Here is a 26,918-nt window from a genome sequence, read left to right as displayed (position 1 = left end):
ACAAAAAACTAGCGACATCTAACTCAACTAGTAAACTAACTGGAAGCGATGCTGTCAGATAGTTCTTATTTTTATTTTCACTGTAGGTGAGCTACAGAGTCATTTCATTTTGACATAACAGCGGCCGTGACAAGAGCTAATACCTTCACCTCAAGACAGTTGGTATGGGTACTTTTATTGAAATAAACTACAGAACACGTTTCGACCTTTTCAGGTCACCTTCGGGTTAACAAAAGAAGTTCGAAATGTTGTTCTGCACTTTATTTTAATAAAATTTTAATACCCATACCAATCATCTTGAAATACATTTCTACTTTAAGTGGGCTTCTCGTCATCACGTAGTACCTCTACCTAATAAAATTTTAATACCCATACCAATCATCTTGAAATACATTTCTACTTTAAGTGGGCTTCTCGTCATCACGTAGTACCTCTACCTAATAAAATTTTAATACCCATACCAATCATCTTGAAATACATTTCTACTTTAAGTGGGCTTCTCGTCATCACGTAGTACCTCTACCTAATAAAATTTTAATACCCATACCAATCATCTTGAAATACATTTTACTTTAAGTGGGCTTCTCGTCATCACGTAGTACCTCTACCTAATAAAATTTTAATACCCATACCAATCATCTTGAAATACATTTCTACTTTAAAGTGGGCTTCTCGTCATCACGTAGTACCTCTACCTAATAAAATTTTAATACCCATACCAATCATCTTGAAATACATTTTTTACTTTAAGTGGGCTTCTCGTCATCACGTAGTACCTCTACCTAATAAAATTTTAATACCCATACCAATCATCTTGAAATACATTTCTACTTTAAATGGGCTTCTCGTCATCACGTAGTACCTCTACCTAATAAAATTTAATACCCATACCAATCATCTTGAAATACATTTTACTTTAAGTGGGCTTCTCGTCATCACGTGGTACCTCTACCTAATAAAATTTTAATACCCATACCAATCATCTTGAAATACATTTTTACTTTACTTTGGGCTTCTCGTCATCACGTAGTACCTCTACCTAATAAAATTTTAATACCCATACCAATCATCTTGAAATACATTTTTACTTTAAGTGGGCTTCTCGTCATCACGTAGTACCTCTACCTAATAAAATTTTAATACCCATACCAATCATCTTGAAATACATTTCTACTTTAAGTGGGCTTCTCGTCATCACGTAGTACCTCTACCTAATAAAATTTTAATACCCATACCAATCATCTTGAAATACATTTTTACTTTAAGTGGGCTTCTCGTCATCACGTAGTACCTCTACCTAATAAAATTTTAATACCCATACCAATCATCTTGAAATACATTTTTACTTTAAGTGGGCTTCTCGTCATCACGTAGTACCTCTACCTAATAAAATTTTAATACCCATACCAATCATCTTGAAATACATTTTTACTTTAAGTGGGCTTCTCGTCATCACGTAGTACCTCTACCTAATAAAATTTTAATACCCATACCAATCATCTTGAAATACATTTTTACTTTAAGTGGGCTTCTCGTCATCACGTAGTACCTCTACCTATTTAAACATTACAGTAAGTGTTAATGAGAAACGTTGACGACATTAACTCACACACCGTCCATTACGGCGTCCGAACCACAAACTTTGTTTGAACCATATATATTTCTCAGATGTGGTAAGATCTTAAACATTCTACTCGGATTAAAGAGATTCTAAATATATCGGATTCTTCATTGTAGTACTTACCACCGGTCTCCACAGACGCGACTATTTCCAATATTACCAGCCGATAAAGTTTTAACACGACTCATTCTCCAGTGCTGGGTAATCCTAACTGATTTATTTAATAAGTTCAACACAGTTTTTAAGATCTCGTATTGCACACGAAAATCACACCTGGATGGTTTGTTGTCGCCAAGTCAAAGCTTACAGAAGTAACTCGAGTCCAATCCACACACGCGAAGACTGAAGTATATTTAGTAAGGTAACATTGCCAATGAAACAGACAGTCAACGAGAAAACTTCAGAGAGAAATCTGAACCGTGTTCGAGTTTTACTAAGAAAGCAATGCTCAGTTGGCTAACCATAACGCACTATTTCACTGACTTTAATAATCGACTTTTATTCTGCATTCGTTTAAGGAAGTCTAGTACTTCTGGAGGGATCTGATAGACAGATAGTTTGAGCGAAAGAACGGCGAAACACGTACATACACAAACTCGTCCATATATAAAAGCACAGTGTAAGTAAGTTATACGTGAGTCAATGAACCAACACTATGCCATGCCTAGTTTGGTCGCGTCCACTGCCACGAGGAGGGAAGGAAATGTAATGAGAGCGTGCGAGAACCGGGAAATCCTGAAGGTCACCAAAAAATGTGATCCGCATGCGTCACGCACCCTGAGGCGCCGACAATAACGTGAAAAGCTAATTCGAACTGATAATACAGAAAAAGAGGATGATCAGAAAATAGTGACTAAGAAAGTTGTAAGTAAATTTATCAGAGGGCAGGAGCAGTGGGCTAACTATACAAGTGGTGGACAAGAACGTCAAATCTGGAGAACAATACGATAAAACGAGGGTCACTCTTACGGAATATGGTCAATGGACTTCACTACGTTACCCTACACGGAGATAAAAACCGCAAAATTAAAGCCCCCGAAAACCACTGTCCACGAGGGATAACAATATACATGGCGTTTCTTCCCCGTCCGCCCTCCTCAAGCCTAGCACTGGCTAAAATATTAAACCAGTAAAACATATTGTACGATGAAAAGTTCTGTACAAGTAAAGTACGTTCGTCACTTGTACACGACTTAAATTTTATAGTTTAATCGTGTATTGTATTTTCCAGATAACGTAAATGTATTTGCTGATTTTCAAAGCGAATTTCTTCGAATGGCAACGTAAAGAAACCAGTAAAAAAACACCAAATGAAAGGGAACGTCACAGCACCGTAAGTGTGCAGATAACAACTGTGTTGCAACATTTTATACACAAAAACGAGATAAAAGTTCACGTAATACGAAGGCAACGAAGTGAAAATACCTGTTTTTTATCTTATCTTGTTAACTGACCGAATGATTTTACTAGATCAATCAAGTTTAACGATACCAGTTAAATAGTTTTATAATTGTTTTTAAGGAACGATTTAAAAAATGGTAACTTCAGATGATAGTTTATTTTTAAAAATACGTGTCTGTTTGGGTGCAGACATATAAGCGAAATATTTTGCTGCTGAGAACTGTTCGTACTGAATACTTTTAAAATCAAATTCAAAATATTTCACGAACAACCTCATTCACCGAATGCTTAAACTTGCAAGAGTTAGAAAACAAAGCCGTATTTTTCAACAGTCCTGGTGTGTTCCCCTCCCCCTGAACTATTATTACTTATGTATTTGTTATTAGTAATTACTCAATGTACCACGGTTTTTCAACATACGTTAAGGCTTTATTTAGACAGCCATCTTACCCCGGTCATTGTAAAATACTGATCATAATGTGATATCAATGAGTAATTATTGCAGCATTGGCGATACTTTATGTATACCGAGTTTTGTATGACTTACTTCATTTAGGGTCCATGTCCAACAGTCATGGACCAGTAAAAAAACAAAAAACTTGTTACATAAATAGTCTATGAAAACGCTTAAAAAAACCCAAAAAAAACAACAACAACGGAATCCGTATTATTCACCTATCGGTAATTCTAGAGTTAACAAGCATATCTGCCAGTAGTTTCAGTCGATCGAAGTTTATGGAACCAGAAGATAATCTATCAGTTTTTATTTTCTTTTTCTGTAATAAAGAAAAAAATAACAGATAAAGTTTCCTATGAAACCTTAGTAAAATGTTACAATACAATATAATCGATTATGCTGTTACTGGTTTCACTAACACATAACCTTAGTGATAAATCGTAAACTTATAAAATTGTATTTATTAAGCATATACAATCTTCGCAACAGTTTTCGGCTCGATGTTCGCTGTTCCTTCTCTAAGCACAGCCGTTCATGGTTAGGAAGGAGCTTTGTGGTAATTCAAGGAGAAAAAAGTGGGAAAGAGGCAAGAAGACGTGAAGAGGGTCAATGATACAGTGGTCCAGTACACTGAAAAACCGGTTCGACAGGTATATGTACAGCGTCCCACTAGTGCGCGTGTACATTTAATGTTGACTGACAGGTTCTCACACACAAACGCACAGGGCCCTTGGAAATTACTTTATGTTCTTCAGAAGTACATAGCGATGTGCTGCAGAACAAATGACGTTTCACAACATTTTCAAGCAGAGTCTAAGTTATGTTTTAATATCTTATTTGAAGCACACAAATGACAAGTATAAACCAACGGAAAACTGATCTAATTAAAGTTCCTGCACTAAAAACATTTAAGTTATCAAAAGGCCATCCATCTTCCCAATTAATGATACGAGAAAATTGTCCATACAACTTTGAAGCATTTTGAAAAATATTCTGTTTCGAATGTTACAAAATAACTTGTTAGGTAATGGAAATAAAAAAGTGAAACGAATATACACAGTGGTCTAAAAGTTGATTTCCCCAGAGCGGTTTGATAATTTTCTCTCGTTTTCGCGTTTTGATATAATTTACAATTGTATGTGAAGAGGAAGCTAAGCAGGAAATAGAGTTGTGGTTGCTAATCATCCATATGGAAATTGTTTTTTGTCTTTCAAGATTTGTAGCGCATAATGAACGGATTTTACACATTTTGATGAAAAAAAGTACGAGAAAAATTACCTTTTACATACCAGAAAATCGAAAGAAAACATTTAATGAACATTTCAACTTTGAGACTCCTTCGGAACCAGTACATATAGCTCAATACAGAAGACATTTAAGTGGGTATAGGTGTAGCTGTGGGCTTACTTGAACATAACAAGTGTAACGACTTAGTGTAAAAGTTTCTGCTGAGTAGAAACATAATTGACTTCAAACTGTCAACTTCGTTGTTTACAAAAGATTTTAAAGTTTAATTAGTCTATGATTGGCTTTTTAAAACTACTACCCCCTCAAATTTTTTCTCTTATAGATTATGACTTAAATATGTCTAACGACACCGTGCTTCCACTTTTCTGACGTCAATTATTTCATGACGCCATGTTGTCTAAAATATTCCTACAACTATATCCCTACGTTGAATCTTACCAACTTATACCGCCATAAATTATGATGAATTTGTATAACCCCCAAACAAACAATTATCACACAATGTGTTAGCGGCATCCTTTTAATGTTTTCCAACAATGTAAGACAACTGAATCTACATTGCTGGGAAAACTCGATCGATATTGGGTCGTCTAGAATGTCTCACGTGACCAACTCACACTAAAGCCGGTTGAACAGAATTCGATTTTTTATTCAAGTTTTAAAGGGATAAGACACACCACAGATATTATGATAGCTGTATATATCAAACGCTAATGAAAAATATTGCGCAGGTTAATCAGAAAAAAAATAACTGCGTTCTAAATAAAGCACAACCTTTCCTAAACCAAGAACTTAAGACACGTATGTTAATACAACTAAAAATAAATCACATACCAAGTTAGCATAAAACAGTGCTACTTAGGCCAAACACATCTTTATATACTGTCTAACAGTACACTTATTCCTTGCCTGAAACTATAATATTCGTAAAAAGTATATTGGAAAACGTATATGGAATCAACCTCGTAATACGGTGCAAAGGGTTCATGTTTATGGAAAGAAACAGAAAAAAGCGGAAAAACACACTAAGATTGAGAAAAATAATCTCTGACTAGACAAAACACACATTTAGCTTACTTCAAGGTTGTTCAATAAATCTTTTTAAAATTTTTTTTCAATAACATGAGATATTTTATAATAAGTTACGAAGCACATTCGTGGCGATTGGAGGTGTAACTTTTGGAAGACCGCCAAGTGCTGTAGTTATGATCCAACATATTACTGACTGGGCTAGTAGGACAACACATGTCCTGAGGCTAAAAATTATATATTAATAATACACGAGCATAAAAACCTACATGCAGAATTAACGCTCAAACTTAAGAATTATACACAATATGAAAACAATTTAAAAACCTTTTATTATTCATGCATATGCTTTTAGTATGGTTATAACAAGTCTTCAGGGGATGTGAAATATTTAAACAACCCATGTACAACAATTGATTTTTTTTTAAATGTTAAATCTGAAATAAACATACAGGCAACATAAAAGAATAAATTTTTAACGTGACAACGGCCATGACCTATACACTGCGCCCTCGCGTGGACGTTATAAGCATCACTATCGCAGCAAGAATGTTATACGTGTTATATAATAAAAAAAACGTAGTAATTTCGAGATTAACAGCTTTAGAAACAAGTATAGAAATAAAATAATTAAATTTCACAATTACTGGTTCATGAAAAATCAATACTCGTACGTTAAAATACTTTCAAATCATACACAAAAATCACAGGATCTGAAGTACTTTTGACAGTTTCGCGATTAAAAATACGTGTCGTTATTTATATCACGTACCATTTGACGATACTGAAGAGTTACAGATTTCTGTGATCTTGGATAATTGAACTGGCTCACGTTTTGCTTTATCATGATTTTTTCTTTTTTTGAGAAAGAGGTCTAAAATGCACCTGAACCTCCCAGGTCCTATGTAAGACCTAAAACCTAACCCACTTGAGATATATTAGCTTGTTTTTCATTATAATTTGATAAATCGACTTTGTATTTACCTAATGTACTAATAACTAAAGATTCTTATACTTCAAGATTTTCTCAAATTGGTTGTCAAAAATAAGAACGTTTCAGGTGAAATTTTTCTTATTAAATCTAAAGGAATTCTAATCTAATTAATTTGCCTGTGATGTAATAAGCTGCAGATCTGATATAAACACAAATTTTAATTGTAGCTGTCTTTGAAATTCTTATAACATTCTTGATCTCAACTAGGATTACACTGACTATCATCAAGTGACATAGGTTTGAGTATACTTGGACATAAATTTCAGGATAAAGAAAAAACTGGAACAAGAAGGAAAGATGACATTTCTATCTTAAAGAGAAGTTTGTTTGGTGGTTTTTGAATTTCCCACAGTTATGCAAGGGTTATCTTTATTAACTGTTCCTAATTTACCAGTGTAAGACTAGAGGGAAGACAGTTATTACCACCCACTCCCAGCTCTTGGACGACTCTTTTATCAAGGAATAGTGGGATTGACCGTAGCGTTATAACTCCCCCACGGCTGAAAGGGTAAGTATGTTTGGTGTGATGTGGATTCAAATACACAACCTTCAGATTGCGAGTTGAACACCCTAACCATGTGGCCATGCTGGGCCTTAAAGAGAAGTGTCTATACAATGCACTTGTTGTTACAACAATTCAAATACAGGGTGTTCGGAAAGTCACTGTGCACTTATATTTATTAACAGACATGTTTCAATATAGAATACAGGAGGTAGATACGAATGACAATTATAAACAATGTTGAAAGTGACCCCCATTGGCATCAATACAGGCTTGGATCCTGCTATAAGTTGCTGGCTTGAATGAATGCTGTTATCACTGCTTTCAAAACTGCACAGTGACTTTCCAACACCCTGTATTATAAATGTCTGAGTTTGCTTGTAGTATAAGCAATGGCACAGACCTCACTTTATGACAGTATTTTTGGAATTACTTAATGGGTATTGGTAAATATGAGAAACTATTAGTATAATAAAAAATAATGCTCCCCCCCTCTGCATAATTGGGCCCCCTACATTAATTTCCCCATAACTGTAGTTAGGACTCTGGCTGATTGGTTACTGGTTACTGTTGACATTTGAGAAGTTAACAGAATAAATGTTAGTAATAAGGACAGGGTCCAAACAAGTCAGCTTAACTACTACAGACCTCATTTTCAAATTTTAAGGACATTTTGAGATATTGATGTCCAAAGGTGCTTAAGGTTTGTGCATACTATGTTATAATATTCCTCACCAGAAACTAACACCTAACTATTTAGCTTTACCACAAACAGAACTTTTCTATACTCATGTTGCAGGTTACAATCATTATATCCTAACAATACAAAAACGTTTACTTCTAATCACAATCAATGATACACATGTATAGCATAGAGATCTGAAGTATACAAATCTAATCTTGTCATATGTTTACAATAAATTTAGCTTTTTTAATAAAGGTGTGCTTCAACGACACTATTCACTGTCAGTGCCATTGGATAATTCTAATGGTCTTTACATTAATTTCAAATTTATTAGAAATACGTTTTGTTATTATGTCTTGGACGTGCGTTTATACTGGGATCTGTTCAGAGCAGTTCAACTTGATTAATAACAGCTCTTTCAATAACAAAATTTCCCACTTTCTAAGAGCTACAAACAAAATAAATGTGTTGCTTGTGTCAGTTCTGTCTTTAATGTTTGAGGTATTTTAAATTTTAAGTGCAACATGTACATAAAACAGAAGAAAATGGATTAATATGATACTTAATTTGTTTTGGTGAGAGCTGGAACAACTCATAGACAAATTGCTTTTTTTATATTTCCTTCCCAGAATTGTCTCACAATGTATCTGAATATGTTCACACCTTACTCCAGCAAACTAAAATACTATGCTATTCAGCAGCATATATCAGATAATAAATACTTATAATAGCACACAACTGTGCTACATTAGAATTTACTACATTTACACTCTCACAAGTAAAAAACTGTGTAGGTAACTTATATAGCTCAAACACAGATAAGTAATATCCTCGTATCATATCAGTCATCCTTCAGATATTGTTTTTATCTGTGGTTATAAAGTTATAATAAATGCACTTTGCAACCACAAAATATATAAAAGAGATAACTGACATTTCCATAAAGAAAACTACAAACCCTGTTTCTAAAACTTTTAGATGCAAATTCAGAAACTTCAATTGAGAGGTTGCATGTAAAAAAATAGAGGGGGAAAAATGCCATGGTAATGCAGTGCTGGCATTAACAATTTAACAAATGGAAGAAATGTTCCATATAACCTCAGTGTTTTCTATTATCATCAATAAATAATGACCTTTCAACCCACCCTCTTGTATAATAACACTATTCTTGAATTAGTTAGTTTTAAAATACCATACACAATGTTACCTTTGTCTCCCAGTCAAACAAAAAAATATTTTCTCTGCATTGTTTTTTACTGCTTGTGTCTCACCTGTAAAAAACAAACATTCCATTGACCTGTCCTGATCGTACTGATGAAACTGACTCATGAACCATTGCAGGGGAGTCTGCAGAGCTTCTGAATGAAAGAAAAAAATTAATTAATTCTTAAGTATTTGCAATATTATTCATTACTCACAAAAAAAAAATACAGCCTTTCTGTTTGTAACACATGGAGTAAGTTCGGACACTTCTTCTGTAAAAGTGGTAATACTAAAAATTCCTGAAAAACAAATATTGTTAATGTAATCAAATTATTGCCAAAAACTTAATTTTCACAAAACAAAAATATACTACAGGACTTTGCACCATAACAAAAGAGCCCTCCATAAACAGCTTATAACTTAACGTAATCATGGCAGTTTGGTTCCTTTGTACAATAACACAAGAGACTAGACATAGATCATACATTTAACTTACTGGATTGTAAAAAAAGGTGATGTATCTTTACTTCAGAGTTTTGGGTTTTTTTAATATTTATAGTACAGCATTTTTTGGATATTTTCAGAGCACTAATTTGAGTCCTTTGTAGATCTTTTAAAATATTTTACTTATTATTTCAACTCATCACAAGCTCATTCTGTGTTACAAACACACATACACATGCTGTAGAGATGTCAACAGTTACTGTGTAGTGTGGACTTCAAGAGCCTGTTTAATGTTCACGAAGGTCAACTTCTCGTTAGTTCCATGTACATGTGGTAACTTTCATTAGGCAGTTACGTTTTCTTACAACAAAATAGGGAGAGGGGGGGAGTAGATACAAATTAAGTTAATTTTGTTCAAATATCATGCTAATGTATTAAATTACCACTCACTAAACCTTTGGTACAAACAAATAATAAGCACCGATTCCAAGTAGCAACTTTATTTTTAACATGGATACAATGGAAAAAACTAGTCAATTACATATATCATTCACTCAGGTAAAGAACATTTTAAACTAATTGTTAGCAGTAACTTTATTTTAATCGATTAACAACTACAAAACATTTTTATCATAACCTAAACTTCTCACAAATAAAGATTTAATAATGTAAACTGGAAAATTTTTTTTTGAAAATAACTTATCTTTTTATTTTATATATATATGTAAATTGGCATTGAGATAAAAAACTGCTTAGACTGAATCATCTGTTCAAACTATGGGAAGTATATGTACTTAAATTAAAATCAATAAAAGATTAACTACAGAGATCAAACTACAATTTACTATAAGGTTAACAAGCTGAAAAAAAAAATCTGTTGGTTGATAGCTCTGCAAAAATCATTTGAATTTAATCCAATTAATATTTTTTATCTTACAATGAACAAACTAGAAGGAAATGAACAGAAGTAAACAAAGTCTGCATCTGAAAAGCATAAAGTTTTAGAAATCTTATGGCTCTTCCTACAATATTTTGAGGTGACAACAATATCATATATAGCTACTTATAATAAAAACGTTTTAACAGTTAAAGTTATATTAAAAATAAAAGGTTGATGCTTGTAAATTATATTTCATTTGAATGCTTGTTTATACAGTATCTAAAACAAACAGAAAAATGTTAAACCTAATGGCTTCATCAGAAGTTTCATTTGCAGGATAAACTGTAATGTGCAACTTCAAGTTACAATAAAAACACTATTCTGGGAATATGGACCACATTATATATATTTTACAAACTATGATTAATAACAAACTCATTATTGAAAAGTAAAATAAAATTAAGCATTTGTTAATCAGTCAACCTTAATATCTCCAAAATAATGGCTTTGCCTTCTAGTAACATTTAAAAATGTTTTCACTATGCAATTAATATTACTTTTACTGTCAATATAACGTTAATAAAATTACCTTTCAACAGCAGAATATGTAAAGCAAATACACATTTCTTACATTTTTTAAGATGTTAGATATTCACATACATACGTAAAAATATCAAATATTTCATTTTTTATACAAATATTTTGCATTAATATTCCTTAGTGCCCAATAGCCCAAAACATTATAATACTTAGTTTAGTTAAATTTTTCTTTTTAATGTTGTAAGATTTCTGTACTTGATGTATCAACTTAGGTAATTAACTTAATTCAAGTGATTTGATAATTCATAAATTTAATAAAATTATACACGTGCAGAAATCACATAATCCAAATACATTAAAAGTAAAAAATGTACAAATAAGAGGAAATGTTTTGTATCAAATCCCTTGCTTAACATACCCTTCACAGCTTAAGAGTTGTGATAAACGTTTGTAAATTCTATTGTTAACACTAACAGTTACATCGTACTTATGAAGTAATCCATATGAAAAAGTATATATTCACTGTAAATAAGAAAAATAAAATTGTAGAAACCAGCCAAATAAATCAGTTTCACAAAGTTAGAGTATTAAACTATTTCTATAATTAAATAAAAAATAGTCACATACGATCCGCACAAAATTTGTGTCAGTGCCAAGTCATGAAACTTGTGCCCATATCAGTAAACTGCGGTTTCTCTTAATTGTTACCATGCCCCCTAACATCACATTTACCCATTTATTAAAAATAAACATTTTAGCATACAAATGATGAAAGTAATGTTTAGTCTACAATATTCATGTTTTAATATTTCTCGATTCAGTAATCTATATGTTGTACAATGTATATCTATGTTTACAGTTCAGAGTTTTTAATATATTTTATAAAAAATAAAAGGCCCGTTAGGCGCATAACAATATCATAAAACATAATTCAAAATTTATTACTTTTACTTTCTTTTTGTAGCATATTTCTTGAAAACATAAACAATCAATCCGACGTTCCGGTAATAAGTGTAGTCCATTTTAAACCTGGGAAACGTATCGTTAGTGTTACCAACTCATTCTACAGAAAGAAATCATCGTACCATCAACGATGTTTCCTAAACCTAAAACAACTTTCTATCAGAAATTGCGGCAATCTCCTGACACTCAAGAGGCTCTAGTTCTTACTGTTACCACTGATTTCATTGGCTGCTGACAAACTGACCTTCAACTTCAAGAACGAGTTTGGCTTACATTTATTCTGCCATGGCCGACAGATATTTGATACGCTTCTATGAAGACATTTACATTTTATTGAAGCGTATTCCAATACTGTCGAACGTTTATCTTTGATATAAAAGAAACAAAGGGTTGGCTGCATAACTATTTGGACGTGAATTTTTGATTAGCACAATTCATGGAAAAGGAAATACATTTCAATAACAAAATTAACTGGTGCCGTTCGGAAACAGGAAATTTGTTTAAAATGACTACCTCATCGCATTTTAAGATTAGCTCGTATAGATCCCAAGCTTAAGCCTAAAGACAAACTATTATGTAAAGTTTAACATATCGATTTCAAATTTATTACGTAAAAGAATTAAAACGCTTGATAGGTTAAAAAAGTTAAATACGTGCAAAATTACAACATTTGGGAAAGAAGTATCACAGTGAAAATAAAGCATATATCGGGTATAATACTAGTATGATATTACTATGGTATCCCACAGTCTTCATTATCACGAGACCAGAATTTTCAGTTTGATAACGTGATATAATTATCCACCACATACGATAAAGAAACGTTTTGAACTAGATTACCAAAAAAAGAATAAAATGCTTTGTTCGCCAACTGTCAAAATTACATTTTCTTTACTGATTTTAATAGTTATCGTATGAGTGATATACGTTTAAAAACTTAGAAAAAAAATTCTTGGCATGTATTAGACGGTTATTGTGTTTTCCTGCGTTTTAAATTTATTTTTTACAAGTTTACCACATTGTACCACAATTTTTTGATTAATGCTCTATAACACTTATGAGTACCTTTCATACTCTTCAATCTCAATTATTAATTTAACTGCCCCACAAAAATCAACGGTATATCGCAAATCCACGTTATATATATAAACACACACACACACACACAATTATAATTTGTTAATATTTACACTTTTACTCCAAATGCTGAAATATGTAACCACACTTATAAACGTATTGCTCTAAGATCACAATATAATTTTCATTACAATTTCGCGAAAACTGTAGGTACAAAAATTAAAAAACTATATAGCGACAAGCTACGTAAGAATTATCTGCGTTAGGCGTTTCAGATGTTAAAAGGGAAGACAGTCAATGGCATTCGCCTATTACAATAATTAAACCATGTATCCCCAAGGGTAAAGAACCATTTGCTTTTTTGGCACGTCATGACCCTTGAATTCAGTCTGCACGCTAACCACTATGCCACGCCAATTTTACTTTAGATGTATTAATATTTCTTACATTAATATACACTTATCGAAGCCTTGTTTACTACACCAACAAAGGTATGAACAGCATGGAAAATTAATCTACAACTACAGTTCTAAAATACATCATAAATACGTGCAGAAGAGTGTCCACATGGGAGGGGAGACTCTTATTGAAGAAATCTGCACCAGAGACATCACGATGTGTTTTTTTAAGATTTTCAAAATTTCTATATTGTGACTCCCACCGGTTTCGTTTTGTTTTTTTCCTGCTAAATTTTGGTCCTTATGTCCCATTTTCAAAAAAGTCTAAAAACATCTTTGTTTTCGTGGGCAAACAACTCATTTATCTTTTAAGAGGTATACTACACGAAAAGGTAAATAAAAATTTGGTGGAGGATGGGGTGGGGTTAAACAACATTTTTTTTTTTTTTTCGGTAACCGGTTACCAATGTCCTCAGATATTCTGACCACTGTTCACAAGTTTCCTATACTTTTTTTTTTTGTTTATAAATTAACATTACCTTACCTTTAACAGCATTTCCCACAAAATACCATTATACGTTAATGTTACGTGTGAATGTTAATTTCGATTTTAACATCAGTAACAGCTGTTGCGTTGTTTGGCTCTGTAGGTGTTGGTCACCATGGCAGCATTATACGATCGGTAATGACATATGTCTTACGTATATAGTTATAATTCTTGAGCTGAAAAGCACGTTGCAAGGCTACCGCTGTACATAAACACCTGCTGTTTGTGCCAGAAACAGTAAATCATCTCTGTTTTGCTACATAGTTCTCATGAAAAATGTCAATGGATACTAATTTTTAAAAAAATCTAGTTAAAACGGTTAACCCTTAAGCGCTAGAGCATGGTTTAAAATGGAAAAAGATGATTTATATTGTTTAAAGAAAAACTTACAATTCTTCGGTGAAAATTAGGTTAACATTGTGTACCTTCTGTACACGACTTGCTTGGTTTTTTTTTATTATTATTCACTCTTTGGCATTTACTGAACTTTCACGAGATATACAGAGCAAGAAAACAGTAACCATAGTCAAAGCTAAGTAGAACCACCTAGCGAGACTTTATGTTAGGTTTTGTATAACAAGTTTTATCACTCAATTTTTTGATACTTCAAAGCATTTACTAATATAAATCTTGGATGGATGAACACAAACACACAATTATTTTGGAAAACATAAAATACCTAACATGTTTTTTTACCGAGGTAACTAACAAGTTTAGACTACCTTCCAGAATGTAAATACTACTGTGACTAAATCTACTTTGTGTAGCTCACTGCCTGAACTCAGGTTACCCAGGAAATTACCAATCACTTCACTCACAAAATACAACTTACTGATCTTAAAACACTCCAAAAATCTGACTTAATTGCTGCCAGTCATCTGCTAGATTAATCAACAAAGTTTTGCAAGATGGCTGGTTCCTCAATTATTTGGTTTGGTTTGTTTTCAATTTTGTGCTAAGCTACCTGAGGGCTATTTGTTCTAGCTGACCTCAATTCAGCAGAAAAAGACTAGAAGGAAAGTATCTCGTCATTTCAACCCATCACCAACTTTTGGGCTACTCTTTTACCAATGATTAGTTGAAATGACCAACATTATTACCCTCCCCCCACAGCTAAAAGGGTGAGCATGTTTGGTGGGATAAGGACTTAAACCCACAACTCTCAGATAACAAATGCCCCAACCATCTAACCATGCCAGTCTTCAATTATAATAAAAACTCAAAAACACTTCTTTGGGGATTTGAATGTAGAAAATGAAATAAACATCTTAAAAATAGTTTGTTTTTTTACTATAAAAGTAGGTTCTTTTAGAACCAGTTTCATAACTGGTTATGAGAACCACATTTAATAGATTTTTCCAGCTGTTCTAAATTCAATTTGTTTATTTATAGAATATTTATAATTATGTACAATTGTATCTATATGTGTATTTAGTTACTTATTCAGTGTATGTGTGTACAGGGGCATAGATCCTGGGGGGGTATACATCCCCCTTTCATTTTAGGTGGGGGGTATGGTGCATACAATCATCCCCCCCCTACAGTTTGGTCTGTTGAATTGTTTTATTGCATCACAGACCTACAAATTGTGTGTTCTTGAGATTCTCGTGTTCTTACCAATCGAATTACATAATTAGGCCCAGGTGTAGGCTTTTTCAGTAGCCGAAATGTACATCTTTAATATAGGCGTGCTTCTAAGCTTTTTGATCTAAGCGATAGTTCGTAAGTATCAGTCAGTAGGCCTAAGTATACATGCAAGTATCGTGGCAACAAGATTACTCTGTGACTGCATGCTTACAGCTTTCAGGTTCATGTAATCAGAAATTACCAATTTGCACATTGAACAGTCCGTGTAAGTGGTTGCAAAAATCATCCCTCCCCATCAGGTGTAAAAAATCTATGCCCATGTGTGTATACATCTAATATTTGTATACTTTCAAGCCAATTTACAGAATATAATCATTTAACGAGTTTTCACAACAGCAAACCTGTCGTAGCTTGGTACTATAAAACAGTTACTGCTGCCTGCTTTAATTAATATTTCAACCAGTTGCATTGTTTATTTTATACCTTTTAAACTTTGAAGGAGTTTCTGTCAGCATGAAAGCCAGAAACTAAATAATTTTCATTAACAAAAGTGTGTGTATATTGTATAAACATTGTGAATATATTTTCTATTTCACAGTATGATATTATGACAATGGTATGACAGTGTCTTACTTATATCATACTTACAGGTAAAAACTACCAAATGACATGTGAGCACTGACTGAGTACAATGTCTGAGGTCTTCAAATAAATTTAAATATTAGAAATAATTTAAAATGTCATCTTGCAACATTTAAGGAATAGTGAGAAATGACAAGACATACATGTACAGTAAATGAATAATGTAGCCAAGGACATGACACAAAATGAATAAAACAGCACAAAATTTTAAGATTATCACAGATATATACACACACACATCTGCACTTTTATAAACTACCTGCACTTTGATTAAGGTGATGAACATCATACAAAAAAGTTAAAACTATTTCAAAAGAACATGTATTAACGTAACTTTATGGAAATATGCCAAGAATGTGTCAATTTATAAAACCACCTATGCTGATGAAACAGTACTGGTGTCTGTCTTACAGAATATTGACTAATCTCTTTGACTCTTAATGATGAGAAACCCACTTGAAATAAAAATGTATCTCAGAATGGCTGGTATGGGTATTAAGTTTTATTGACAAGGAGAGAACAACATTTCGACCTTCTTAAGTCATCTTCAGGTTAAGAGAATTTGCAAGTGACCATTGCCAGACATTTAGGGACGAGAGTATAAACAGGTATGAGATTGTAGGGCGCACTGCAGTTGGATATTAGGTTATTAATTAATACAGGTTCCTTTATACTGGTTTAATTTTGGTTTTAGTTGCTGTATAAGTAGGGTTTCTTTGATTTTGCACTTGTTTATGTCTAATTTAATATTTAATTTTGCATTTGCTTATGTCTGATTTAATATTTAATTTTGATTTATGTTTAATCTCTGATGATCAAGCTGCAAGGTCAACTGTCCAAACAATGTCTTCACTCCTGAACTGTTCAAACTCCTGATTTTGATTGTTGTCAATTATTTTAAAAAGTGTTAAAGTCAAAATATGATACACACATTTCACTACCAAGTAAGCAAATACCCGTTAAATTAAGTAAAATGACAAATACGAGTACATATTGGTTCTGACTATCTTGCATCCAATTTAAAATGCTTGGGTCAAGTTGGCAGATGCAATTGGAGGTTGTACACATCAGAACAGAGCCACATAAAACAACTTTTAAGAGAATGTTTGGATTTATATTTTAATACATTAGGTCAAACAGTTTGACGCATTCACCAGTTTTCTTCACTATCACACATATGTACTAATAGTTCTTAACCCTAGCAGTATAAAACATTTGACTTGGAAGAATCAATTACTTTCTTCAGAACATTTTCCATCATAAAGGGTAATTAGTAAGCTAGCATACAAGTTCAACATATAATTTCAAGGAATATACTTTCTAATAATTCAGTTTCATAGAGTCCAGAATGATCACATGAACATGAAAATCTTGAGCAAAAATACATTTTAAGAAACTTTCTAAATTATTTTAGTAAGTATGAACATGATTTTGTTACAAAGTTGTGCACTTTAAATAGTAAATCAAGAAATTATCATTATTTTATTAATGACAATTACAGTGAGAAATAAAATTGTATTGAATAAAATATACATTGAGTCATAAGGATATGCATGAAAAACCACAAATTTTTTAAAAACTAATTTGTAAAAAATATACTTTAGGTATATCTCAAAAGTTTAATATCGAATTGTTAATAATAAAATGGTGCAAAACAAAATATTCATGAATTGTTTAAGTCTGTAATGTAACAAAATAACATGAAAAAAACAAGGAACCCATTGGTCCATCTCAGTTTTCTTATCCTCTAAACTATTATAATTTTAAAACAATAAAATTTTAGAGTTAACCTTCATCATTCACATAGCTTTCAAGTTCTCTTAAACTCACTCAAATTTACTACCTACATGACATCCAAAGGCAACCATTTTAAAGGCCAACCACCATGTTAAAAAATAAAACTATCTTAGCAAAAACTGCCCCCTAACTTGCCTAAATCTATATTTGTAGCTTCTCATCCTACTATTCTCTCTCTAAAGTATGAAAAAAAGACGACACATCAACACTATAAATTCCCTTTACAATTTTAAGTGCCTCAATCAGATCCCTTTGTAACTTTTTTCAAGAGAAAACATTTTTTTTGTTTTTTTTTTAATTTTGCACAAAGCTACACGAGGGCTATCTGCATTGTCTAAAGATGTTAATCTCTCCTCACATGACAACCCCTCCATTCCAGGAACCATTCTAGTAACTCTCCCAAGACTGAGCACAATATTCCAAACGTGGCCTAATCAGTAACCTATACAATAAAATTATAACCTCTAAGATTTTTATTCAATATTTTTGTAGATATAATGCAAAATTCTATTTACCCTATCACTAACAACAGGACACTGCTTGGATGGTTTAGGAGAATGATAAACTATTACACCAAGATCTCTATTTCATGGTACTATTAGTTATTTCCACACAAATTATATTTATAATTTATTATGATTAAAATCCATTTGCCATTTATTTACAAAACTCAATAAATGAACTAAATCTTTTGTAAAGCCGAAGCATCCTTTTCACAGCCAGCATCACCCAAGACCTTAATATCAAGAGCAAATTTAAGTAATTTATTGACCACTAGCTGAAGTAACTGTTACATGGATGGAAGTTACGTAAATTAATGAAAGGTTATCATAGGGCAAGAAAAGCTACTTCCCTTGTATGTAATCGAAAAATGCAAATATGCCCATCAAAACACAAAATGTGAAACACCAAAATTGCATTTGTTTCCTTAAAAACCTGACAAACCTTCATGCTAAATAATTTGGTGAAGATCTGTCAACAAAGGATAAATAGTTGTAAAGAATGCAAAAATGCCCATAAAAACTGAAGAACTCAAAATCTGTGTGTGCTCCTGCATGGACGTAACAAACTTCCTTATCAATTTTAGCGTAGATCCATCCAGACCCTGTAAAATAGTTGTGTGTACATACAACAAACAGTACTATTTTATATTTGCACAGATTAATTTATCTATGCTACTAATATAAACCAAAAAGAGCAATGGTCCTAAGCCTAAGCCATGAGGCACACCACTTGTGACACTAATCCAATTTGACTAAACTGTTTATAACCTTCTGCTTTCTTCCATCCAGCCACTCTTCTATCCAATTAGCTAACTTACCTCCACACCTACAGATGTTTTTTAAAAGCCTTTTATGTGTGATCTTGTCAAAAGTTTTCTGAAAATTCATATACAACAATTCTACATCCTTGCTGTCATCTACATAAGTAATAACCTTTTCGAAGAATGTCAAAAGATTTGTAAGGCAAGGTTTTCCTTAGTGAAGCCATGTTGACTATCTAATAACATTCTAAATGTTGACTGACTTTGCAAAACATTTTATTACTTTCTAAATCTCTTCCCACAAATGATACAAGATTAAAAGGTCTATAATGACTGAAAACATTATTCCTAATTTGACAGGAATCACAGCCTTGGAAAAATATTATCTGGTCCAGAAGCCTTATTTTTTAAACAGAATAATTAATATATTTATTTCTTGGTTCAGCAAATTGTAAGGATTTATAACATACAATTATAAAACATTATTAAATGAAACTTTGTAAGTACTTACTTAACATAAAGATAAACTAAACTGCATGTACAATCACCTTATGTTTAACTTTTGTCAATATCTAAGGATATTTCTACTAGTTGGGTAACTCTCACTTGTAAATGTTACACTGAATTCAGGTGAGAATACATATAACAAACATCCATCATTTATGTAGATGATCAGGATTTTATAATTTCATTTATGAATATTTCAGTGGAAAGTAAAGGTAACAGAGAATATTACTACACTTGTTAGTACAAAGTTTTAGCCTTACCAAGGTCCAGTTCAAAGCCTGAATAAAACATACTTTTTAATATCATCAAAAGACGCTAGGTATGGTAAACAATTTGACAAAGAAAACAGTACATCAGTTCAGAAGAATCATTGCTTTGTTCAACATGATTTGTTTTAATATGATCATTGTATTATCTACATTCTACAACATTTTACTAAGAGTAGCAAACATCAATGTATAAGTGGCTGTGATTTAGTTCATTAAATGTGTGCATAACCTTCTAAAAGTGGTATACAATTATGGTTAGAAAAATACTGTTAAAAATTAAACTAACTCTGCATTTTACTTGTTTTTGATAATATATTTAAGATCTTAATGCTGTAACTTGTCCATCTTTTAGATTTTGTTTAACCATTAGCTATCATCTTAAACATTTGTTTTATGAAAAATTGTTTTGAAGAAGGAAAGAAAACTAGGCTCACGTAAATTACATGTAAGAGGCAAGACCTTAGCTATTCTGTCTGATGCCTGGCTCTCTTTTAAGTATAGAAATAGCTTGCAAGAAAAAGCCAAGGTCTGGGAGAAATGGGGTTGAATTGAAATTATTCACCTCAAATTTGAAACTAAAATTAACAAGAATGAGATGAGAGAAGCCCAAAAATAACCTTTGAAAGCAATGTTGAAAAAAAGTATATTATACAATCCATGACAAGAAACCCACTTTAAGTGAAAATGTATTCAGAAGATGATCTATGAAGGTTAATATTTTGTTCTGTACTTTAAAGTTTCAATATTCATACCAACCATCATTAGAATACATATTACATGATATATTCCACTCTCCTCCTGCAGCTGCATTATTTATTCTCTATGTGAAACAGCAAAATATTTTACTTTGCAATGTCCTGTTGTTTCATCTTGTACTAGCAATATTAAATTGTTTCCATGACACCTTTAGTCCTATTGCTTTTAGTTAAGGAATTCATGTAGAATATATGTACATCATGCATTTCACACTTTATAGGCATCCAATTATCAAGTTTTGGTGATAAATCATAGGGCTTTTTCAATATTAACTACTTCGATTTTTGTAAAATGTTTGGGAGAAAAACCTTTTATGCAAGTATGATTCATAGTCTTCTTTCTGGGTGTGAAAGCCATATTCGTCTTGTTTTGATTTTTTTATGCTTTCCTAGTTTATCTTCTACTAAACAAATGTTTCAGATGCAAAGAGAATTTCATAAAAGCTCCAAGATTTACTGAATCTTTATGGTAAAATATCTTATTCTGCTGAAGACAAGTGGTTGTCAACTGACTAGCATGTGAGCTACAGAATATAATCCATAAAATAGAATTGGAGGACTTTTCTGGGATGCATCACAAGTATAACCAATGTAAGTACATCTCTCCAGAGATATGGGGACATAACACAACTCAGCAAAAAATGTTCAAGAATCAAGCCAAAATGGCCAACTTACAAAAACAAAAGAAACTCACTTTTCTGCTTTAGGACTCTGTCTATAATGATGACCTTTACTCAAATGCATTTATAAAACTTTGAAATAAGGCTAATCATTTCTTTGAACAGTTTCCTCTTCTTCCTATCCATCTACAAAATAACTAGTGGTCTGGAATTCCATTCAGAAATTGGTGGCATGTTATATTCGATGAACATGTGATTTCTTTTGAAATGCAGATAAGGCCCACATCTTTTAATTCTACAATACCTAATTTATGTTAATAACAGATATTTTAAAATAGTACCTTCTTTTCTACTTAGACTTTTTTTTAAGTTTAAAATAATAAAGTTTATTACAACTACTTCTTAAAAGAACCTAAAGTCTCATATTGCATGTTAATACTACCAAAGTCGTTATAATTGGAAATCAATCTTTATATTGTTTTCCATCTAAGTTGTACAGAATTATGCAACTCCAAACATTAAAACAAAATTAATCTCCTCCTAGTTAAATGCAAATGTGTCAGCAGGCACGGGCACGTGGGGTTCATGCCCTGATGCTATCTGACAGTCCTGAGAGAGTAAAGGAAATCACAATGATATAATAAAACAATGAACATTTCTGTGCCTATGAACCCATGCCCTGAATTTCTCAGGCATCTAGTGACACCTCTTATTAAATGTATTGATTTAGTAACTATTTCAATCAAGTGTTTATATTGAAAAGAATAATATTTTTAAGTACTTCAACAAGAAGTCCAAAGAAGTATTTTGGAGAAAGATGACTTCACTCACTACAGTGAGGCACTGGGAAAAAGACTATACTTAATGAAAATCTTGCTTTAATGAATAAACATACAATAGTAACAACATTTTTATAATTGCTCGTCTTTTACCTAAGACAAATCCTAATTTCTATGCTATTCATGTACCATTGTGATGTATATAATTTGTTATATTTTGCCTATATCCACAAAATGAATTAGTTGCTCAATTAACACAACCACAAATTTTCATTACCACAGTTTTTTATTTGAAGGAGGGTAAAGACCTGAACACTAAGTATATGAGTTTCACTATTTTCCAGGGAGTAACATGCAATACTTAAAATCTAGGAAATATTTTCTGTTACTTTCTACAATTTGACAAGTATAATGGTATGATGTTATTTACACACTAAAATGCATGTGTGCAAGTGAAAACAACCTCACCTTTCAGACAAGTATTGCTTCTTTTTTTTAACTTGTTTCTCAAGACAAAACACATTAAAACCTATAATCCCTTTACATATGTAGTCTTTCAGACATACTTTTGACTTACATAGTCAAGCACATTTGACAAGTTTTGGTACTGAAATAAAACATCCTAGATAGTGTCTTGCAGCAGATGAGATGGTTCTGAAATATTTGTATATAGAGCTAAGTTGAAACTCACGAAAGACTAAGAAGAAGAAATGCATTCAGTGTAGCATGATTGTTATATTTACAGAATAATTATCCTGGTGATCAGGTATAGTCACACTTATGATCAGAACAACCTACCCATTTAGATTAAAACTTCATTTATATTGAAACTGGTATTGCCAGCTCAGCTAATATTATCATTTGTAAATACTACAATGCATTGTTTTATCATTTGGGTATTTCAATCTTAGCAATGCTTTCAGCCATAATATAGTAAGGTTTAACAAGTTACCTCCCACACAACCCACCAATAAGTTGTGACAGTCATACTCAATTTCCTTTCTAAAGGGTCACTTATTGGCTGGAACACAATGGTTACATTTACACTCTTCCTAAAAAAATAATTGTAAAATGACTACTGGTACCCTGGAAAGTATCGACAAAATTGGCTTTGGAGCCAATGTATTAATTTATTTTCAAATTATAATGATATATTGATATGAGGAGTTGTATACTTAAATTTGATTTAAATTTTTTTTTTCCAATTCATGGAGACAGTAATGGGCTGAATAGCTTTATAAAAGTTTGCCACTGTTGTTCTTTCAATAGACATAATAACAGCTTAAGGAGTTGTACATGTAACTGCTAAAATGACTAATATTGTTATTTTGGATCAGATTTATTACTTGTAAGAATAACCTGCACAAGTACTGACAAAAGCCTCGTTAATTGTAACCACAGTTATCAAAGTATGACACGAAAATGTTATTACTATTTACACTCTTAAGAACTCGTGGGTGAAAGTGATGAATATGTAATAATATTTCAACCACACTATTAAGGTACTGATGAGGCCTTTAATCCAATACCAAAGCTCACAGGGCTAGATGTGACACATCATACACAGTAGCAGTGTAGGTTCCAATGATAATGGAAATATAAAAGCAAGAAAAACTTTAAATTTCAAATACATTATCCAAACTTGTTTTGAGAAAAAATAATTCATCATTTTCCCTTTTTCTCAATTTAATGCAAAATACATGAAGACCTTTTTTTAATGTACATTTTATCATAAGTTTGATGCAAATTTTCTATAAAATATGATTTTGTGTAGGTGCATTTTACTGTATCTGCTAATGATTGCAATGATATTCTACGCACACTGGTGAACCTAGAAAGATGTATGTTAGTTACATTTTAAAGAAACCATAATTTTAAAATATTAGCTTTGTAAGATGTAGTATTAAATTAAGATGGTTTAAACATACCTTTCATATTACATTATGAAGAATTTTTTTTTCTTTACAAAAATAAAAGTATGGGATAACTACTTACAATCTCTGTTTATATACATTTTGGAATGTTCTCTACATATGTTTATTAAAAATGAAATGCTGAAGATTCCAAAACATTAAATGCTTCATATATTGTTTGAGGTGTTCTTTATAACTGATCATGAATTTTACACAACTAACTGTATTATATAGCTTTGGATTTAGTAATTCAGAAAAACACAAACATTTACAAATTTCATCAAGTAAATTTATGTTTTCATTGATAAAAACACCAGTAAGGTCAACTTTAGGTAAAAAATCCTTACCTTTCACTTGATTTACCAGCCATATGGTTTTCTACAAATTGATGTTTGTTCTTCGTGTAAGGATGAAATTGGAAGTTGTACTTAGTTCCACTATAGCATTTGTAGCAGTAGTAATACTAGTAATAAGGTAGTTTCGTCTACATATTTAAGCTGCTGCTTCATTAACTTCAGTCTTAAACTTATGTAGCACATGAATTGTGGCAAATCTATTGATTAATCTTCAATTTTCCAGTTTAAATCTGAAATTTTAAAATGTTACATTGTTACTTTTGTGTTGATCACTGATGAAATACTTATTATCTAATTTACTATTTTAGTAAATATTTGATATTTTGGAAATTCGGTAGCACCTAAACATTTAGTGATAATATAGTAATAACAGTAATGATACTATAATAATCACAAAATTCAGATTTCTACTTTCGAGTTCGGCAAATGGAAAAAAGTCAGCCAACATCAATGTCCAATCACTATTACTAAGGCTAAACAAGTTACATTGAACTATTATAATTTACCATCTCAAAATTAGTAGGTTCATGCGACATTTCTAATTCATTAACTCCAATTTATCATGTTATTTGACCATCAAAAACATATTTCACAAAAAGCTCGATCTCTTAAACCGTATGACATAAATTATATGCAGTCTGTAACTGACACGCTTAAAACGTATAAAATTAAAATTAAATTCGAAACGTATAAAACACTAACACATCAATAATCCAACGTCACTCATCACTGTAATACAACACATTAATCTCGTAAAGGTTATAAAACAGTTTCGGGTTATATAAATAAAGTTATGTCATTGGTTCATTTTGTTGTAGTATTAAGCATGAGAATTATTAAATGCAAAAAACAATAAATAACTGTTATTCATGTGAGTTGAAAATATTTAAATAATATATATTTTATTTTGATCGTATTATGAAAATACTTAAAGATTTGGTTGGTCAAAATTTAGAGGATAAATTATTTATAGTGCGACATTGCTCTAGCTACCCCATTCAAAGAAGTAACGATTATATTAAACAAAAATATACCTTAAAAAAGTAACAAAATGTGGAACAGCTCTTGATAATGTCAAGTTTGGCTTACCAATACTATTTGTATATTTATGTTTTCTTAATTTTTTCACAATGGTGTGTTTTTTTACTACCAACAGAAACGTCTCCCTCCGTATGTATTTGTATTTAAGAATGATTGTATTCATTGCCCCAGTGGCACTGGGGTATGTTAGCAGGTTCCCACCGCTAGAAATTGAGTTTCGATACCTGTGGTAGGCAAAGTACTGGTAGTCCATTATATAGTTTTGTACTTAATTCCAAACAATCAATTAAGTTTTCATCCCTCATTGAAAATATAAAAATTAAAGATTGAACATTTTTTAAATAAAAATTTTTTCGGAAATATTGTATGGAAATGATTCGATGTATGGAGTTCAAACTTTTCATAAATTTTGGTAATATAAAATGTTATATTTTTATGTGTTAAAAGTGGTATATTTTTACTGAAAAAATATTTTAAGAAGTCCAGTTTCTCAGAAATACATTTAAAAATTACACCAATATTGATATAATCAAACCCTAACTTACAGTCCAAGTGAAACTTGTGTTTTTGTTGTAAAGAAAATGATTTTTATTTTAAATTGTGTTCTACTATGAATAAATGGTTGTTGCATATACCACAGTTATTTTTCTAATTATCCGAATCTTGAATACTCAAAGTGTGAAACATTTTATGGATTTTTGTGTGTGGTAGCATTTAGTAGGTGATGCAGATGTTTTGGTTGTATCCATATATACTGACATAGACATTATCTCCATTATAATAACATGCTGGTATATTATTAACTTAGTGTGTTTTTGTTATAAACTTACACAAGATATTTTGTTATGTTTTGATGTTAATGTAAATATATTCAAAGACTACACACATTACAACGCTCCACATTACCATGTCAACGTTTTTCATAAAGATAATTTTTTACAGTGAAATTTTTGAAGATTATTCTTAAACTGTGTTTGTTGAATTTATCAAGAATAATTCACATGCAGTTGTGTAACTAAACATAAGACTGTTCATGTACGTATGCAGGGGGATTTAGTCGAAAACCCTATTTTTGCTATGTAAAAATTATGCTTGTATAGTAATAGTGCGGCTGCTCGTAGCATTTAACGTTCTTCAGTTTGCTTTTTGTATTTCGCACAAAGCTACACAAGGGCTATCTGCGCGAACATTATTCAGATGAACAGTTATCATTTTAAGGCTTGAAATAGTCGTATACAGTGGTTTCTCTTGACGCTTTGTAATTAGAAGCTCGAAGACGTATTGCTACTGTCAAGATTTGTGGACTGGATTTCTTACAGTCGGTGTTATAGACAGATTGTAGGCCTGTTGGCAATGAATCTTAATAATACACAAAAAGCAACAGAGTCTACTTTTTAAA

At 31.8% G+C, this 26,918-nt stretch overlaps 1 protein-coding gene across 12 annotated transcripts in view; it reads right to left on the bottom strand.

Annotated features, from left to right (window-relative positions):
* Positions 1–25,252, bottom strand: part of LOC143253389 (uncharacterized) — an 81,259-nt gene extending 56,007 nt beyond the window's left edge. For 2 of the 12 annotated variants that reach the window (XM_076507185.1, XM_076507187.1), the window contains exons 1-3: positions 24,985–25,160; positions 24,470–24,708; positions 9,209–9,295 (exon numbers count right to left, since the gene is read on the bottom strand). In XM_076507185.1, coding sequence (XP_076363300.1) covers positions 9,209–9,295; positions 24,470–24,492 — 110 coding nt within the window. In that variant the 5' untranslated portion in view covers positions 24,493–24,708; positions 24,985–25,160. Of the gene's footprint in view, positions 1–1,744; positions 2,288–9,144; positions 9,296–9,636; positions 9,656–11,631; positions 11,651–11,949; positions 12,131–24,469; positions 24,709–24,984 lie in introns of those variants that run through there. The other 10 variants (XM_076507192.1, XM_076507193.1, XM_076507182.1 and 7 more) reach the window with 8 other exon arrangements.
* Positions 25,253–26,918: the final 1,666 nt, after the last annotated feature.

Source organism: Tachypleus tridentatus, chromosome 6 (assembly GCF_004210375.1).
Source record: "Tachypleus tridentatus isolate NWPU-2018 chromosome 6, ASM421037v1, whole genome shotgun sequence".
In the NCBI taxonomy this organism is placed as follows: domain Eukaryota; kingdom Metazoa; phylum Arthropoda; class Merostomata; order Xiphosura; family Limulidae; genus Tachypleus; species Tachypleus tridentatus.
Note: the sequence above shows the minus strand (reverse complement) of the source record. Positions and strands in the feature narration are given on the sequence as shown.